The sequence below is a fragment of the Anguilla rostrata genome, chromosome 3 (assembly GCF_018555375.3).
Source record: "Anguilla rostrata isolate EN2019 chromosome 3, ASM1855537v3, whole genome shotgun sequence".
Classification (NCBI taxonomy): Eukaryota; Metazoa; Chordata; class Actinopteri; order Anguilliformes; family Anguillidae; genus Anguilla; species Anguilla rostrata.
The window spans coordinates 66,932,935-66,952,513 of record NC_057935.1 but is presented as its reverse complement, the minus strand read 5'-3'; the positions used below and the strand labels follow the sequence as shown (position 1 = coordinate 66,952,513).

Below are 19,579 nucleotides of genomic sequence, written 5' to 3'. Positions count from 1 at the left end.
CATTGTTGTTCACTTAAAACCAAATATCTGTACAGATATTCAGCAATTTCAAAAATATTTTCAGACGCCGTTTCATTTATAATTCTTGAATTTGTGTACACTTGATTGGCTGTAATTCAAAACATAATCAAGGGATTTGTGAGGAAAAGCACGCAGTTACCCTTATAGGTATGAACGCTGCACCGGCTAGTGCCATTTCCTATACAAACGTCCCTTATTTTAACATAGACAAATTTTATTACGGGGCTATTACAATATATTCTCTTAGAGCGCGGCATCATTCCTCTGCTTTTTGCATTACCAGTGCAGTCAAAAAATATTGCGTATTGGGCTCTGTGGTCGCAATGTCACGAAACATGGGCGGTGTAGCACTTTTAGCCAATACAATTGCGAGACTCGAGACACGTGCTTACAAACGCACACTTTTCAAATTGTGATTGGGTCAATCATCCGATGACGTGTAAGATTTTGGGGGACGCTTGCTTGTCTTATGCGGATGTGTTTTGTATAAAAGTGGATAGTTCTGTGTGCAAGTGCGGTTAATAGAATAACAGAATTGGTAAAGACCGATAATGGTTTTCACGCTTAAATCTGCATTGGTTACTCATGTAATACCATAGCGTTGTATTATATAAACGGTGATAACTGGATTTACAGCATATAGTAATCGAAGTAGCCTACTAGCTGACAGTGAAAAACGAATTAAAAGCAACATTCTCCGTTTAAAAAATAGATAGAAACACGACCGCTAAAATGGTAAAAGACAGACAACGCCATTCATCGTAAGCGCACAGTGTGTGTATCAGATATCCTTGCTGCGCAGAGGGAATTCTAGAGTAGCAGAGGTCTACCATGCCTGTTGGATGGCGAACGCCGCGCATTTCCTGGAGCGGAGCCGGGGTGACGCTCGTTCTTTGGGTGTTCAGTGTTCATTTTGTTTGTGCCAGTTGTGAAAAGGTAAGCTCAATGTTCGTCTTTGGCGTCCTTCAGCATTTTACCGGTCTCATCTTGACATGAAGCGCGGCTATTTCAGGGAAGAGCGATACAAATTATGTACCTTTCATCAATTCATCATTCATCACCAAGTCAGTTTTGTTCCGGACGCTGGACTTGACCCTTTCGCAGAGGTTTTTAAGTCAGACTAAAGTTTTTTCAGAGAATGTACCTACGTGCCCTTTAATTAATATTTCATGAATAAATCGAACTTGACAAAGAATAATATCTTTCACAATACTACAATACAATTCCTAGTCTGTCTCAGCCCTGACTGTTGTGGAGAGCGCTGAGCCCAGCAATGATGATGACGGAGAGGCCCGTGTTGACAGTGAAGAGGACCCCGAAGACATGAAGGTGTTTCAGCCCACGGACCAGTGGCAGACGCTCCGACCAGGTGCGCGCAGAACAGCTTGCCTCGCGGCAAGGCAGTACAAACCCCAGCTCAACTGCAGTCATTTGTCATAGTAATTGATTTTACTGTTTTATTATTGTTCTTTGTTGTCGTTTTATTTATTTGTATTTATCAGCTACATCTCATGCTACATTTTAAAAAAATCGTTTTACCTGTTTCTATTTGCTCGCAGCTTTTTGTAAGTGCTGTTAATATGTAACTTCATTGTTTATATATTAGCAAAAACACAAGCTGCAATAGCCTGAATGGTTTGCTGTAGTCCATGCTGTGGCACAGCACATTTTTCCCTCCATCTTTGCATTGCTTTGACTGGAATGCAATGGGAGTGCAGCTGTCTAAGGGCAGTGTAGTATAATGGGTCTTGTAACCTGTAGGTCACAGGTTCGATTCCCAGGTGGGACACTGCCGTTGTACCCTTGAGCAAGGCACTTTACCTGCATTGCTTCGGTGTACTTCCAGGTGTATAAATGGATGCGGTGTAGAAAGTTTTGTCTGGATGAGAGCGTCTGCTGAGTGCCTGTAATGTGATGCAGTGGTCACGTGATCCGTGTGCGTTGCCAGGTTACGCCGTGCCCGCGGGCTCCCACGTGAGGCTCAACCTGCAGACGGGACAGCGGGAAGTGAAGCTCGGGGAAGAGGGGTCCCTCCGCTACTGGAGCGACGGTCAGAGGTGTGCACTTGCAGCACGTAGGTTCACGCGAGGCCATGATTTACCTGTCCTGTCCCTGAGACTTACGGGTTAGGTTTTTAAAAACCCGTCACCTTTGACGCGTCACCTTTGAGGCGAGCACATCTGGACCGACCCATCCCGATATGTCAGTGTGTAACCTCCTGGTTACGCAGCCATGGTAGTGTTTTGGGTTTCATTTGATGGCTTATCTTCTTTGTGGCTTTTCACAAAAGTGACCTTTCGTTTTCTTGTGATTTTTGTAACGGTTCAAACTTTTCAGCCAAGGAAACCAGGTACAGGAATAATTGAAAACAGTCATTTTCGTGTCAGTTACACCAAGTACTAATTGTGCACTTGCGTTTATTGTTAGATGAGAGACACTACATCTTGCAATATTTTAACCTACCAAAAGATGAGATGGGAAGATATTTGTTGTCCCTCACAAAATAATGCCATTTAGTAGTGGAATAGTGTATGGGTGGTTCAGAGGCAGTGGTGACCAGAAAGCATGAAGTCCTCGGTTGATACTGCTGATTTTCACGCAAGCGGGGAGAAAGGCTTGCGTCAGTACTGATGTCCGGCTCTGTCTCTTCCCGGTGGGGCAGGCGAGGCATGGTTAACACGGAGACCCCATCCTTCACCGCTCAGGAGCTGAAGAAGGCCCTGAAGCAGTTCAAGGAAGAAGGAGCTGAGTCTCCAAAAAAGGACAAAGAGAAGGTGCGTGGATGGATGATGACTTTAATAGTTTTTAATAATAAGGTTTTTTATTTATTTTTTTTTTTTTTTGGAACTTGCACTATATAGACTTTTTTTAATGAACTTTAAACAGAGGCAATGTGGTGAAAACAAAGCCTGAATACAAATGTATTAATTGGGGGAAAAACCAAGATTTAAATGTATGAAATTCCACCCTCCGTCTCAGTGTTTGCCTTTCTGGTCCTCGCTGTAGTCGCCATGAATATTAACGTGCCTGGGGGCTGTTTGTACTGGTGCAGGAGGAGGCGGAGCTTCGGGCCCAGTTCCGCTCCATGGAGGAGCTGAGGAAGGACATGGAGAAGCTGGACATGCTTGTGGAGACCGACTTCCAGATCATGAGCAAACTGATATCCAAGCTCAACAGCTCCAGCTCCACGCCAGAGGACAGGGTCTCAGCCCTGCTCGACCTGGAGTACCTGGTGCACCAAGTGAGACCCGCAGCCAGTGTCAGGAAAAATGCAGGCCATCCATATCACAATAGGCTCAGATGCAGGCTGTGAATATTGCAATAGGCTCAGATGCACGTCATGCACATCGCAATAGGCCCAGATGCAGGCCATCCATATCACAATAGGCCAAAATTCAGGCCAGGCATATCACAATAGGCCCAGATGCAGTCCGTGAATATCACAGCAGGTCCAGATGCAGGCCATGCATATCACAGTAGGCCCTGATGCAGACCGTGCATATTGCAATAGGCTGATTGACAAAATACAGGCATAATAAACTGAAAATTCCGGAATTTCACGAAGGCAGATGTCTACGACAATATATAATTGAAGTCGAGCAAGAATGGCTCTATTCGTGACAGCATTTTGGAGCATTTTAGAAATTTCAGTAGCTACCAGAAGACTTGCAGAAGTTCAACTGAAGTTCTCTGTTTGTTTCTTTCCCATTCTTTGAGCTTCCGTTTTAACAGACTCTAACGCCCTGTGTGTGTTCAGGTGGACAATGGGCAGGACCTGGTGACTATGGGAGGGCTGAGACTGGTGATCGACGCTTTGAACAGCACAGATCTACGCCTGCAGGAGAGTGCTGCTTTTGTCCTGGGCTCTGCTGTCTCCAGGTAGGCTCCTGCAGTCCCTGTCTTCGCGTAGTCTCCTGCGTTCCCTGTCCCCAGGTAGGCTTCTGCGTTCCCTGTCCCCAGGTAGGCTCCTGCAGTCCCTGTCCCCAGGTAGGCTCCTGCAGTCCCTGTCCCCAGGTAGGCTCCTGCAGTCCCTGTCCCCAGGTAGGCTTCTGCGTTCCCTGTCCCCAGGTAGGCTTCTGCGTTCCCTGTCCCCAGGTAGGCTTCTGCGTTCCCTGTCCCCAGGTAGGCTTCTGCGTTCCCTGTCCCCAGGTAGGCTTCTGCGTTCCCTGTCCCCAGGTAGGCTTCTGCGTTCCCTGTCCCCAGGTAGGCTCCTGCAGTCCCTGTCCCCAGGTAGGCTTCTGCGTTCCCTGTCCCCAGGTAGGCTTCTGCGTTCCCTGTCCCCAGGTAGGCTTCTGCGTTCCCTGTCCCCAGGTAGGCTCCTGCAGTCCCTGTCCCCAGGTAGGCTTCTGCGTTCCCTGTCCCCAGGTAGGCTTCTGCGTTCCCTGTCCCCAGGTAGGCTTCTGCGTTCCCTGTCCCCAGGTAGGCTCCTGCAGTCCCTGTCCCCAGGTAGGCTTCTGCGTTCCCTGTCCCCAGGTAGGCTCCTGCAGTCCCTGTCCCCAGGTAGGCTCCTGCAGTCCCTGTCCCCAGGTAGGCAGTCCTGTAAAACGTTAGTGGGCTCATTCCAACAGCTTACTTTACACTCCTTGCATCCTTTCCTCATGTTGTTTCCTCGCTCCTTGGCTCCACCCAACATGGAGGACGCAAGGAAAGGACATGAGGAAGGAGGAATCAAGGAGGCTTGTATTAGGCAAATGGAACGCCCTTGCTCTTTCAACCGTCAGTTTGAAGCCACGTCAATTACTGACAAGGCAGATGTGGAGAAGCTGGTCTACGGGTCGATCATTTATATGTCACACGTTCCGAAAAAAAAGTATAATGTATAACGTCAGTATAATTGTTTTCAAAATGTTTTGATAATGTAGAGGCAGTGTTACAGGGCGGTTGAGTAATGCTACCCTGCCCTCTTCCCTCAGTAATCCTCGGGTGCAGGTTGAGGCGATGGAGGGCGGTGCCCTGCAGAAGCTCTTGACCCTGCTGGCCACAGAGCGGCCAATGGGTGTGAAGAAGAAGGTAAGCGACATGTTGCTCCTCCCACTCTTGCCAGCTCTTGCATGCATTCAGCGTAATCAAAGATCAACATTCAGAGCCTCAGAAAATGCACAGATGAATTGTCATGGCAGCATCTATTGACAGAAGAACCTCAGTTGCTAACAACTGTTTTAATGCTGGGGCCATCATACAAAAATATGGATCTTGGCATCCATATACTTATACGGCTCATTTTTGTTATTAGTTTTTACCTTTCTGAATCATCACACCTTTGAAATTGGACGCAACTCTAATCTGCAGAATTGTGAATGCCTACGTTAACTTCAGATGTGAGTAGTGTATTTATCTGTGTGTGTGTGTGTGTGTGTGTGTCTGTGTGTGTGCGCAGTTGCTGTTTGCTGTAGGTTCGCTGTTGCGTCACTTCCCCTATGCTCAAAGTCACTTCCTGAAGATGGGTGGCGTGCAGGTGCTGGGGGACCTGTTCCGAGCCTCTGGGGGCGGGGCTATGCGTGTGAGAGTTGTCACCTTGCTCTATGACATGATCGTTGAGAAGGTGAGTCATGCTTTATGTCCAAAACAAGTAAGGGACAGGTGGAGTAGTAATTACGCAACCAACGACAATTGCTTATAGTAGCAGTTAGTCAGAACTTATTGTTGGTTGCTTTTCGGAAAGTACTGTTGCATTTTAGGTGTTCAGCTGGATGTTGAGTGAAATGCTGTGCTCAAGGCGAACCTCTCCCTCCCTCCCGTCCACAGGAGCTGATCTCTCAGGCTGGCCTGGATCCCATCCCGGACTCCCATCAGGAGCGCCTGCAGCAGTACGCTCAGATCTCCTTGCTCCCCCTGCTGGCCGAGCAGGGCTGGTGCAGCCTGGTGCCCGAGATGCTGGCCTCCCCGGAGCACGACTGGCGGGAGAAGGCCCTGCGCGCCCTGCTGGCCATGATGCCACACTGCAGGCCCCAGTACCGGCAGAACCAGGCGCTGGCCCTGTCCCTGAGCGCCCTGCAGCAGCAGTACCAGGAGCTAGCGCTTAGCGAGCAGGGCCTCGGGGAGGAGGAGGGCTACTTCGGGGAGATCCTGAGTCTGCTCAACACCGTGCTGCTGAAAGTGCGCTGACCCTGGGGGGTTTTCAGGGTGGGGGTGGGGGGGGTGAGGGTGGGTGGCTGGAGCCCCTGTGTGCCAGAGAGGGCAATAAAGGCTACGTTGCTGGAAAGGTGTTTGCGTGCCTGTCCCTTGGTTTTGTGCTGGGGATTTCAACCTGTGCTGGACCCCACCGTGTACCTGTTCCTCTATATGAAAGGTAGCACGCACTGTGGCTGCAAAATTATCCATGCAACATAGTCGTCAAAGCACCAACCTTCTGTTTATTTTGCGAAGTTGTGTGCTAAATCCAACTTCAGTTGGTTGGGTACCCCAACGATCTTAGCTGTGAACTAGAGAAGTCCTTGTATTTATTGGTGAATTTTTATTTGTTCAGTTTTCAATTGTTCAGTTATTGAGGAAATGCTTTCTAAAAGGATGAAAAGGGCTGAACTGGCCGCATGAGAAATTAAGGTTTCTTAAAAACGAATGACCAGGCACTGCTGTTGCTAAGTAACGAAGCAATTCTATTTGTTGCCTGTCTACACATTGTATTCTAATGTCTAATGCCTTGTTTGTATACGTCATCTCAACAAATATATATTAATATATGAATAAATAAATGCAGTATTGGTGTGGGGCATGCCACCTCAAGCTGTAATTTAGAAAGCCTGCGATCCCAATTAAGAGTACTTGTTAGTTGACTCTGTGAGTTGCTGGTAGGAACCTCATTGCCGAGTCGTGTGTCACTGGTCAGCATAGATACGACACGAGTCATTATTAATAGCAGGTAGAAACTGTTTGTTCGGTAGGTCGTGAGTCATGGCACATCTAGAAACACGAAACGAGGGAAGATGCACTTGCTGAATGCTGAATATTTTATTGATGCAGCGTACACAAAGTTGCGATCTACAGATTACACATAAAATTGGCGTTAACTGGTAACACAAAAAAAAATTCTACCGATTACACATTAAGCAGCGGGTCCTCCTCGCGTAAGAGTCGTGAGCCGTTTACATTTCCCAACAAAAAACGATGCAGGAGAAAGCATTTTAACTGTGAGTGAACCGGACCGTTCACATTCTTCATATTGGACACGGCCAGTCCATGATGATCATGATGTTTTTATTATTTTTCCTGTAAGAGAAGTACAGCACAGTGTCACGGCTACAAATAAAAAACACTTCAAGCCTGACATTATGTTGGTAGGTAACAAGCGTCTCTGGTAACAAGCCAAGTTTGCAGAAAAAAGGTCCTGTACTAATTTGCACTGAAAATATTATGCTTTATGTTTCAAAGATTAAACAGTAACAGACGAAATTTGTACAGCAGGAAAGCGGTTTCAACCCCTGTGGTATTTGAATATGTGTTAATATGTTATGCGTGTTTCTCGTGTTGATAAAGAGAAAACAAATTTAAAAAATAATCCAGTCTGCTTTGATGGTCAGTCAAATTCTTTTTAGACACCCCTCATGGGCTGTCTGACTCAATGGACTACATAAGAACTAGAAGGGAAACTGCCAATGAACTACAGTTCAGTGGTCTGATTGTACTTCTGTAATATAGTTAACAGAACTGAGGACTGCATGGGGCAGCAGTATACGTTATGCTGTTAGAAAACTGGCCTCGAGCAGGAGTGCTGATTCACTACATGGCCAAAAGTATGTGGACATCTGACATGCAAAATCTCATCCAAAATGATGGGCATTACCATCCACCCTTTGCTGCTATAGCAACCTCCACTCTACTGGGAAGGCTTTATACTATGTGATGGAGCATTGCGGGGATTTGCTTCCATTCAGCCAGCAGAGCATTAGTGATGTCGGGCACTGATTGGGCGATTAGGCATGGCTAGCAGCTGCCTTTCCAATTGGTCCCAAAGGTGTTGGATGGGGTTGAGGTCAGGGCAGGGTGCAGGCCAGTCAAGTTTTTCCACACCGTTGTCAACAACAACCATTTCTGTATGGACCTCGCTGTGTGCCCGGGGGCATCGTCATGCTGAAATAGGAAAGGGGTTTTCCAGAACTGTTGGGGAAGCGCAGAATCATCTGGAATGTGATTGCATTCTTTGATTGTATTCAGGTTGTATTCTACAGCAGCTTTGAGATTTGAGAAAACAGCCCCAGACCAAGGGGTGTCCAGATACTTTTGGTCATATAGTGTAGGTTCACATACCTTATGTTTGGGCCAGAGACGCACAAGAAGCAGTGCATTTTATATTGTATGCTGTATGCTAATATGGCAGCTAATATGTAAACAAAAGAATAAAAATATCTTCAAAGCATAACTCTCAAGCACTGGCTTCCATGCACCTCAGTGCATTAGTGTACACATGTGTTATGTTCTGCAGCAGAAAACAATCAACGCACAAGAGAGGGGGGAAAATCTTCTACTTACTTGTTTTCAATACAGAGTAAACACTCGTTATAATAAGTATGGCCATCAGTCCCACACACAGGTTGTAAAATTTTGGGACACAAGCCACTTTCGGAACCCTTCGAGCATTTGGCCTGTTAGAGGAAGGTATGAAAGAACAGTCATTAATGGAATGATGTACATTTTTTAAAATGATTCTGTGATTGTGCATCTGTTCAGCAAAGGGCCATGTCCTAAATAACTGAGTTATTGCCTACATTTTTACACGCCACTTCAGTAGATGAACATTTACTGGAGTAAATTTAGTTGAGCTTTTTCTCTACTTGGCATGTGAACCTGTCCCCGCTCCTGGTCGAGGTTAATTTTCTAGCAACACCACTTATACTGCTGCCTCATGCAGTCCTCAGTTCTGTTAACTATATTACAGAAGTGGAGTCAGACAGCCCAGGAGGGGTCTAAAGAAATTAGACTGAACATCAAAACAGACTGCATTCTGTTTTCTTTGTGTATTCTTTTGAAATGACTCTAAATACCCTACGAAGAATTTGAAATGGTGCACGCAGAGGTTGAAAATCCAGGTTCAGAAAGTAAAAGTCCTCCCCAGTATATTGTTCTAATCACCTGGATTTCCTAATTAGCACAATTCTTCAGCCAGGTAGGTAGAATTAATTTGTGAGATCAGCTGAGTTCATGGGTGGTCGAAGCATATGGCAGGAGTTTTACTTTCTGAGCCCTGGACTTTCCATTTCTGGTCTCATATGACATATATGAGGTGAATTTGCACACATTAAAACAGCAATCTTGGTTTGTGACTCGCCAAAATAATGTCAAACATCTTCTCAGTGACGCCTCACCTCTCTGGGCCTTAGCTGTCTCCCTTCACCGGGTGAGAGCTCTGAAAAGAAAGAACGAGATTGACGTGTGAGTGCCCTTTTTCTATTGGGAATCTGAGCCATAGTTCAGTGTCACAGTTGCATTGTGGGTGAATACTGAGGGATTGGCCTCCACTGAGCCACGGTCAATGCACAGAAATTGAAAAGAAATGTTTGTACTTCGGTGTTATTCAATAAATCTTCTCTACCTAATGTTTTTTTTTTAAATGTAGATAAAACAAACTACAAGTTAATGTCATAAAGAATTGGAAATAGTAAAGTAGGAAGTAAAGTGAGGTACTGACGGACAAAAAACAGTCACAACAAGAAAAATGAAAAAAAAAAATCTCACAAATATTTTATTCTGATTGCCTTTATAACGACATGTATTTTGTCTTGTGATTTTTTTTCTCTCCCTCTGCCAGAAATATCTGAGCAAGTTTCCTCAAAATTCACTGTTCCTTAAAAAGAGAAAACCCCGCTCACAGTCCCCACGGACAGGATAAACGTATTTTGGAGCAACTAAAATAAGTAATTAATTAATAAATATACACAGATTTTAACATCATGCCCTGAACTTGCTGGTACTCACCAGACACTGCGACCAGCAGCACTATGCAGACCAGGATAGTGTGTTTCATGGTGCCTCTGAGGTTGTCCTAATGAGAGTGTGACTGCAGGTGTGTTTGCCCCTGTTTCTGTCTCTGTTCTGGTCCCAGCTCTCTTTAAATGGAGCTGGAGCCAGTCCCCACTGCACCCACTCCACCCTCACCTGTGTACACCAAAATTTGGTTGTTGATGTGCAAATGCTGGTTCTCACACCAGCCCACAGACCTGGCATTCTCTGATTTTCTTTAAAACTGCATAATTCTTAATCAGTAGCGTGGGGGGGCCAGGATACATATCCCCCGCCTCCCTTGCACTCCCATTTTTGGTCTACCCCCCCCCCAAACTTCAGCTATTTACACTGTATAAACAAATATTTTGATCCACCCCTGGAAGAAACCTAAAACAGATTTTCACAAGTTAATATTTCTCACCTTATTTCCTACTGGGGGGGTGGCAGTGTAGTATAATGGCTAAGGAGTTGGTCTTGTAACCTAAAGGTCAGAGGTTCGATTCCCCGGTAGGACACTGCCGTTGTACCCTTGAGCAGGGTGCTTAACTTTTTAACCCCTTACTCCACCTCCAGGTCCCTCAGGTCGTCTGACTTGGGGCTCCTGGCTGTCCCGCGAGCAAAACCTAAGCTCAGAGGTGACCGTGCCTTTGCTGTTGCTGCCCCTAGACTATGGAACAGCATCCCCCACTCAATTAGATCTGCCCCCTCCATTGATTCCTTCAAGTCCAGGCTGAAAACATACTTTTATTCTGTAACGTTTGGATCTTCCTGATGTACTTTCAGTGCACCTATGCTTGTGATTTGTAGATTTGTGCCTATATGTGTGTTTTGTTTCAGAGAGTGCTATGTTCACACTGACCTGCTGTGGGCTTTTTTTTTTTTTTTTTTTTTTGGAAAGAGTGGATCTATATGATTAAAAAGAGATTCATTTTTAACTGCACTAGTCTTTTAAACAAAATGTGTGGATGTAGGCTATTGTGTTACATGCAGAACTAAAAATCGATGAACATCAGTCTGTCATATGCAACAGGGCTTTCTAAATGCTTCTGGGAAAGATGGGTTAGGGTGACATCAGTGCCTCATATTTTTTGTTTGAATTTTACAGCTCGTTTGCATTGGTAAAGCCACAGCAGAGGCATTTCTCAAAAGTAAAATATAATTTCAGGTACATTCAAAACTTCTGGGTAACTACCAGGGCCAGTGTTATGTACTCAGGATTAATTCATTAAAATTTTTCCCAGCAGCTTAGACGTGTGCAATAAGTTGACAGGCCCAAAATGTCTTCAACGAGCTGCTTGACCCTTTGATTTCCCACTTTACATTTTGCTTAGGTACGTAAAGGGGCTGTTCGTGATTTTTCCAACTATGGAGTTCATTGGAATGACCAGAAGGTGGAAGCACACTCACCGGAGCGCTGAGTTTCGGTCACATTCATGCTCCCCCTCCCTCAGCTGGCTGCAGGCTTGGAGAAAGCCGTTCTGGACGACGCATGCGCAGTTTAAACAAAGCCGTTCTCGATGACGCATGCGCAGTTTTAATCCGAATATGGCATCGGATGTTTTGTTCTACTAAATGTTCAATATTATGATGCGTGACTCATTATTTATTTATTTTTACTTGGAGGGGTTTTGGGTCTGTGAATGAGAGTAAGTTGGACATGGCTTTAGTAATATGTATCCATTAAGAGCTCAGGTGTTAACGTTAGCTAACTAACTAGCGAACTTTAGCTAAATTAACATTAGGCTACTCACTGTAGTCGGGTGCACGCACGGCTGTGTACTGTCTTTCCGTTGTTAAGCACTCGGCTAGCAAACTAGCCGGTTCGATAATTCGGCCACCTTGCTGACCGGGAAAAAGAATAAGGAGAAAACGCTAAATCATCTAAGTTTAGAGGTTTATCGTGCGGATATGTGAAGTTGTTTGTTAATTCTGTCTGTAGAAATAGGGTCAGAAGGTACCGAAATGAATGTGTTTAATGTCTGAGAGTCTGGTCAGAGTGGTTATCTCTGTAGGAAACCCTGAAAAGTGACAAACTCTCGCTGCTGTATAGGTATGAGGCATGCCGCCCAGCCAATGTGTAACTTGACGGGAATTGTTGCAATTACTTCTGCGTTGCTGTGCAGTTAGCCTATGTCTGACTGATGCCACCAATGTTTGTTCGGTTTGCCAAATGGATGACCTCTTGTTTGGGGGTTTCTGGTATTTCTCATGTTTAGTAGGGATGATCATCGGGAAGTATTGTGCTGCCTGTTAGATAGGGTAGTGCACGCTGGTACATGGACTGCAATACCTGAATCAGATCCATTCAGCACCAAACCAAAAAATATATACTTACACATTCATTAAAACATGTAATTTAAGTATGTGAGTTGTCCTGACTGTATTTGATTTGTTGCCTGTTTACACATTCCCTGTGTGAAAATATCATTAAGTGGATTTATCATTAGTTGGCTCTCTGAGTTGCTGACAGGAGTCTCTTCAACAGTCCTTTATCACTGCGGTCACCACAGATAGCATTCATTGTACACAGCAGTCAGAAACTTCTGTCCTGTAGACTGAGTCATGACACAACTACAAACTTGTCCTGATGGAAGATGCGCGTGCTGAATGCTGTATTACTTTATTGATGCGGTGTACAGAATACACTCAAGCGGCAGGGTACAGATTACAGACTATGCAGTTGGCCTTCTAGATTCTTCCCCATGGATCCCAAGCAGATGAGCAAGCAGGTAGGGCAAGTGTTGCACGACAGTCGTTACGTTCCCATCCATAAAACAATGTTGCTACCGGGAAAAAGAAGAAGGAGAAAACGCAAAACATCTAAGTTTGGGGCTTTAGTAATATGTATCTATTAAGAGCTCAGGTGTTAACGTTAGCTAACTAGCCAGCGAACTTTAGCTAAATTAACATTAGGCTACTCACTGTAGTCGGGTGCACGCACGGCTGTGTACTGTTTTTCCTTTGTTAAGCACTCGGCTAGCAAACTAGCCGGTTCGATAATTCGGCCACCTTGCTGACCGGGAAAAAGAAGAAGGAGAAAACGCTAAATCATCTAAGTTTAGGGGTTTATTGTGTGGACGTGAAGTTGTTTGTTAATTCTGTCTGTAGAAATATGGTCATAAGGTACCGAAATGAATGTGCTTAAGGTCTGAGAGTCTGTGGTCAGAGTGGTTATTTCTGTAGGAAATCCTGAAAAGTGACACAAACTCGCTGCTGCATAGGTATGAGGCATGCCGCCCAGCCAATGTGTAACTTGACGGGATGACATACCTCCCACCCCAATTGTTGAAATTACTTTTGCGTTGCTGTGCAGTTCCCTATTAGCCTATGTCTGACTGATGCCACCAATGTTTGTTCGGTTTGCCAAATGGATGACCTCTTGTTTGGGGGTTTCTGGTATTTCTCATGTTTAGTAGGGATGATCATCGGGAAGTATTGTGCTGCCTGTTAGATAAGGTAGTGCACGCTGGTACATGGACTGCAATACCTGAATCAGATCCATTCAGCTCCAAACCAAAAAATATATACTTACACATTCATTAAAACATGTAATTTAAGTATGTGAGTTGTCCTGACTGTATTCTATTTGTTGCCTGTTTACACATTCCCTGTGTGAAAATATCATTAAGTGGATTTATCATTAGTTAGCTCTCTGAGTTGCTGACAGGAGCCTCTTCAACAGTCATTTATCACTGCGGTCACCACAGATAGCATTCATTGTACACAGCAGTCAGAAACTTCTGTCCTGTAGACTGTGAATCATGACACAACTACAAACTCGTAATGATGGAAGATGCGCGTGCTGAATGCTGAATTACTTTATTGATGCGGTGTACAGAATACACTCAAGCGGCAGGGTACAGATTATGAATAAGCAGTAGTCTCCAGATTACAGACTATGCAGTGGGCCTTCTAGATTCTTCCCCATGGACCCCAAGCAGATGAGCAAGCAGGTAGGGCAAGTGTTGCACGACAGTCGTTACGTTCCCATCCATAAAACAATGTAGGAGAAATCAGTTGAACTGTTGCGGACAGTTTACTTTCCTTTTTGGGTCAACACGCCCATGGGGCCACATCAGGACGTTCGTCCCCTTTTCCCTGTAAGTGAAATATAGCACAGTGCCACAGCTGCAATAGAAATACACAGAAAAACACTTCAAGCCTGATATTATGTTGGCAAGAAACGAACCAAGTTTGGGGAAAAAAAGTCCCGGTACTAATTTGCAATGAAAATTCTGCTTTAAGTTTCAAACGTGAAAAACACACCAAAAAAATAGACTAAAGTTCTACAGCAAGGAAAGCTTTTCAACTCCCATGGTATTTGATTGTGTATAAAATTACACTAATACACTAAGCGGTCCTCCTCGCGGGAGAGTCGTGAGCCGTTTACGTTCCCCAACATAAAACAATGCAGGAGAAAGCATTTTAACTGTGAGTGAACTGGACCGCTTACTTTCAGTAGTCGACTGGACAGTTCCCTTCATGCACGATCATGATGTTTTCATTCTTTTTCCTGTAAGATAAGTAGAGCAGTGTCATGGCTACAGAGAAAAAACACTTCAAGCCTGAAATTATGTTGGCACAGTAACAAGCCAAGTTTGGAGAAAAAAAGGTACTGCACTAATTTGCACTGAAAAAATTATGTAACAGACAAAAGTTGTACAGCAGGTAAGCGATTTCAACCCCTGTGGTATTTGAATATGTGTTAATATGTCATGCCTAACATATGCTGGCTAGTGTAGTGTTTCGCGTGTGGATAAAGAGAAAACAGAATAACTAATCCAGTCTGCTTTGATGTTCAGTCAAATTTTTTTAAACACCCTCATGGACTGTCTGACGCAATGAATTACATAAGACCTAGAAGGGAATCTGCCAATGAACTACAATTCAGTGGTCTGACTCCACATCTGTAATATAGTTAACAGAACTGAGGACTTTATGGGGAAGCAGTATAAGTTATGCTGTTAGAAAAATGGTCTTGACCAGCAGTGGTGATTCACTACTACTACTACTTCATGGCCAAAAGTATGTGGACACCTGACACCCAAAATCTATTTTAAAATTATGGGCATTACTGTCTAACCTTTGCTGCTATAGCAACCTCCACTCTACTGGGAAGGCTTTATACTATGTGTTGGAGCTTTGCTGTGGGGATTTGCTTCCATTCAGTCAGAAGATCATTAGTGATGTAGGGCACCGATTGGGCGATTAGGCCTGGCTCGCAGCTGCCTTTCCAATTGATCCCAAAGGTGTTGGATGGGGTTGAGGTCAGGGCTCTTTGCAGGCCAGTCAAGTTTTTCCACACCGTTGTCAACAACAACCATTTCTGTATGGACCTTGCTGTGTGACTGGGGGCATTGTCATCCTAAAATAGGAAAGGGCCTTTCCAGAACTGTTTGGGAACCAAAAGTATCTGGACACCCCTTGGTCTGGATCTGTTTCTCAAATCTCCATGCTACAGATTTGAGAAAACAGCCCCAGACCAAGGGGTGTCCAGATACATTTGGTCATGAAGTGTGGGTTCACATGCCAAGAAGGCAAAATGCCTAACTCAGTTTACTCCAGTAAATATTAATCTATTTAAATAGTGGCATGTAACAATGTAACTTATACCTATGCTGAACAGATATAGGCTACAATTATAAAAGACAGTCTCTCATTTGAGAATGTCATGACTAAATAGCCACCTTTTGATTCCGATGCTTGTTTTGTGTTATCAACCTGTAATTTACTTGATTGTCTCCTAAATAAAAACATGTCTCTGCTTGGGTTCTGTATCTCTTGATCTGAACCTGAATCTAGCCAATCATATAGCCTAAGTTTGAGCATGCGGTCTTGATTCACATGTGCTAGACGTACTCTGGTTAACCACATTAAACACATCCTTTCGATTTTGCACATTTCCTGTAATTCATGGACACAAATAATCTGATTATGTTTAGTGTGCCCCGTGATCGTCTGCCTTATACGTAAATCAGATTCCCCTCTGTCTGACGTTTATTTGTACAAGCCCTTGTGGTGTCCAACCTCCTGTTGGTCTTCAACAATGAAACTGGTTATTTTTATCGCCTGTTCAAGGTGACCACCTGCTTCCTTATGACAGACTCTCACACTGTTAGTTAAATATTGGCCAAGCCTTTTAAACCCTTTTTTATTGTTGTGTGGCTATACCTAATTTTTGGGCCAGAGACGCACAAGAAGCAGTGCATTTTATATTGTATGCTGTATGCTTCTATGGCAGCTAATATGTAAAGAAAAGAATAAAAATATCTTCAAAGCCTAACTCGAGTGCAGGCCTCCATGCACCTCTGTGCATTAGTGTCCAAATGTGTTATGTTGTGCAACAGAAAACAATCAACGCACAAGAGGGGGGGAAAAATCTTCTACTTACTTGTTTTCATAACAGAGTAAACACTCGTTATCATAAGTTTGGCCATCAGTCCCACACACAGGATAGAAAATTCTGGGACAGAAGCCACTTTCGGAACCCTTCGAGCATTTGGCCTGTTAGAGGAAGGTATGAAAGAGCAGCCATTAATGGAAATAAAAACCATAAATGGTTCTATGATTGTGCATCTGTTCAGCAAAGGGCCATGTCCTAAATAACTCAGTTATTGCCTACATTTTTACACGCCACCACTTCACCGCTTTTTCACTACTTGGCATGTGAACCTGTCACCACTCCTGGTCGAGGTTAGTTTTCTAGCAACACCACTTATGCTGCTGCCTCATGCAGTCCTCAGTTCTGTTAACTATATTACAGAAGTGGAGTCAGAGAGTCCAGGAGTGGTCTAAAGAAATTAAACTGAACATCAAAACAGACTGGATTCTTTTTTCTTTGTGTATTCTTTTGAAATTACTCTAACTACACTACCCAGAATTTGATGTGGTACACAGAGAGGTGGAAAATCCAGGTTCAGAAAGTAAAAGTCCTCCACAGCATTTTGTTCTAATCACTTGGATTTGCTAATTAGCACAATTCTTCAGCCAGGTAGGTAGAATGAATTAGCGAAATCAGCTGGCTGAGTTCATGGGTGGTCGAAGCACATGTCAGGACTTTTACTTACCGAGCCCTGGATTTTCCATCTCTGGGCTCACATGACACATTAAGGTGAATTTGCACACATTCTAATACCACGGGTGCTGGAACCCTTTACCTGTTATATAACTTTTGTGAAAAAGAGCACAGGGATTACAAATGAGTGCAAACTGACTTTTTTTTCTCTTCAAACTTGGCTTGTTACTTGCCAACATAATGTCAGACATCTTCTCTATGATGCCTCACCTGTCTGGGCTCTGGCTGTGTCCTTTCATCGGCTGAGAGCTCTGAAAGAAAGAATGAGGTTGACGTGTGAGTGCCCTTTTTCTACTGGGAATCTGAGCCATAGTTCAGTGTCACAGTTCTGTTGTGGGTGAATACTGAGGGATTGGCCTCCCCTGAGCCACAGTTGGTGCACAGAAATTGAAAAGAAATGTTTGTACTTCGGTTTGTTATTCAATAAATGTGCATGAGCTGAATTCTTCTCTACCTAAAGTTTTTTTTAAATGTACATAGAACAAACTACTAGTTAATGTCATGCAGAATTGAAAATGGAAGCAAAGTAAAGTACTGACGGCCCAAATAACAGCCACAACAAGAGAAATGAAAAAGAAAGTATCTCACAAATATTTTATTCTGATTGCCTTTATAATGACATGTATTTTGTCTTGATTTTTTTCTCTCCCTCTGCCAGAAATATCTGAGGATGTTTCCTCAAAATTCACTGTCCCTTAAAAAGAGAAAACCCCATTCACAGTCCCCACCATCAACACCACGGACAGGATAAACAAATGTATTTTGGAGCGGCTAAAAAATAAGAGACCTTTTAAGGAGAGTTTAATAAATATACACAGATTTTAACATCATGCCCTGAACTTGCTGGTACTCACCAGACACTGCGACCAGCAGCACTATGCAGACCAGGATAGTGTGTTTCATGGTGCCTCTGAGGTTGTCCTAATGAGAGTGTGACTGCAGGTGTGTTTGCCCCTGTTTCTGTCTCTGTTCTGGTCCCAACTCTCTTTATATGGAGCCAGAGCCAGTCCCCATTGCACCCCTCTACCGTCCTCTGCATACATTAAAATTTTGGTTGTTGATGTGCAAATGCTGGTCATGGCACCAGCCCACAGACCTGTCGATCTCTGCTTTGCAACTACTGTTATCAGATTTCCCAAGTTAATATTTCTCACCTTATTTCCTATTATTGCTCTGCTCAAGAGGGGTAGCCAGTCATGAAAATGCTCTGTTTAAAAAAATAAGTAATAAAATAATTTAACTTAGATACATACAAATAACATACAAAGGAAAACATACCCAAAAAAAAAAAGTTTTAGTTATTACCTCTGTCTGTAAAGTGCCTGCTGCTTAATTTCTTGCTGAAAATTGGTGTGAGGTTTGGTGTAGTGCCTTCCAATTATCGAAAATGATCTGGTATATCCACTATCCAGTCCCTTTAATAGACAGCCATTCCACTGGGCTGCCATATTTCATACACTCAACTATGATCTAGAGCAGTGGTGTCAAACTCGTGCCATGGAGGGCCGTGTGTATGCAGGTTTTCATTCCAGCCTCAGATCTTGATTATATAATTAGTTAAATTATTTGCTGAATTAGGATGGGTTGTGCACAATGTGACCGACGTCTATGGTGACCGCATTGTCTAAATAAAATTTCTATATTCTGTGCTCAATGAGTTAACGATATGGCTGAATGAGTAATTGGACTCAATTAAGGCAGCATTAATTGGTTGGAATGAAAACCTGCATACACACGGCCCTCCATGGCACGAGTTTGACACCACTGATCTAGAGTCTTTGAACATATAGAGAAATACTTTACACAACTGACCTGTAATATAAAGTAATTGTGTATGGTTGTAGTTATCTTTTTGAGAGTAGTAGGTGGCTTTAGAAGTTATTGAATATTTTTTCCCAATAAAAAATATTTTACCAAACCATTTTTCCAAATGAAGTGTTGTAGTATAACCAACAGGAGACCATTGATGTGTGAAGTGATTTTGGGGACACTACACTGTATAAGAGTGAAGTTATTGATATTTTTGTAGTATCTCTTTTCGGTGTTTAAAAGAAGGCAGACTGAACATCACAGCCGACTGGATTCTTTTTTCTTAGTGTATTTTTTTTAAATGACTGGAAATATCCTACCCAGAATTTGATGTGGTACACAGAGAGGTGGAAAATCCAGGTTCAGAAAGTAAAAGCCCTCCACAGTATTTTGTTCTAATCACTTGGATTTGCTAATTAGCACAATTCTTCAGCCAGGTAGGTAGAATTAATTAGCGAAATCAGCTGGCTGAGTTCATGGGTGGTTGAAGCACATGTCAGGACTTTTACTCACCGAGCCCTGGACTTTCCATCTCCAGGCTCACATGACACATTAAGGTGAATTTGCACACATTCAAATACCACAGGTGCTGGAACCCTTTACCTGTTATATAACGTTTGTGAAAAAGAGCACAGGGATTACAAATGAGTGCAAACTGACTTTTTTTTCTCTTCAAACTTGGCTTGTTACTTGCCAACATAATGTCAGACATCTTCTCTATGATGCCTCACCTGTCTG

General features: G+C 43.7%; 1 protein-coding gene and 1 long non-coding RNA gene across 2 annotated transcripts; one reads left to right on the top strand and one right to left on the bottom strand.

The window, feature by feature from the left end:
• Positions 1 to 461: 461 nt before the first annotated feature.
• Positions 462 to 6,759, top strand: sil1 (SIL1 nucleotide exchange factor). The gene is made up of 9 exons (XM_064329413.1): positions 462 to 957; positions 1,252 to 1,390; positions 1,970 to 2,078; positions 2,684 to 2,795; positions 3,074 to 3,262; positions 3,779 to 3,900; positions 4,935 to 5,031; positions 5,399 to 5,563; positions 5,767 to 6,759. Exons 1-9 carry the CDS (start codon positions 853 to 855, stop codon positions 6,124 to 6,126), a joined length of 1,398 nt encoding a protein of 465 aa, XP_064185483.1. The 5' UTR covers positions 462 to 852; the 3' UTR covers positions 6,127 to 6,759.
• A 1,724-nt stretch (positions 6,760 to 8,483) lies between these two features.
• Positions 8,484 to 9,397, bottom strand: LOC135251715 (uncharacterized). Its single transcript, XR_010329191.1, has 2 exons — positions 9,321 to 9,397; positions 8,484 to 8,600 (listed from the first exon to the last, which is right to left on the bottom strand). It is a non-coding gene; the product is annotated as an uncharacterized LOC135251715 (long non-coding RNA).
• Between the last annotated feature and the right edge of the window lie 10,182 nt (positions 9,398 to 19,579).

What these genes read in the sequence shown, in the direction of transcription:
- sil1 (XM_064329413.1), top strand. Translation starts at nt 853, where the DNA reads ATGCCTGTTGGATGGCGAACGCCGCGCATTTCCTGGAGCGGAGCCGGG. An exon ending in CAAAAAAGGACAAAGAGAAG is followed by an intron (nt 2,796 to 3,073) that starts GTGCGTGGATGG and finishes GTACTGGTGCAG; the next exon opens with GAGGAGGCGGAGCTTCGGGC. An exon ending in TGGAGTACCTGGTGCACCAA is followed by an intron (nt 3,263 to 3,778) that starts GTGAGACCCGCA and finishes GTGTGTGTTCAG; the next exon opens with GTGGACAATGGGCAGGACCT.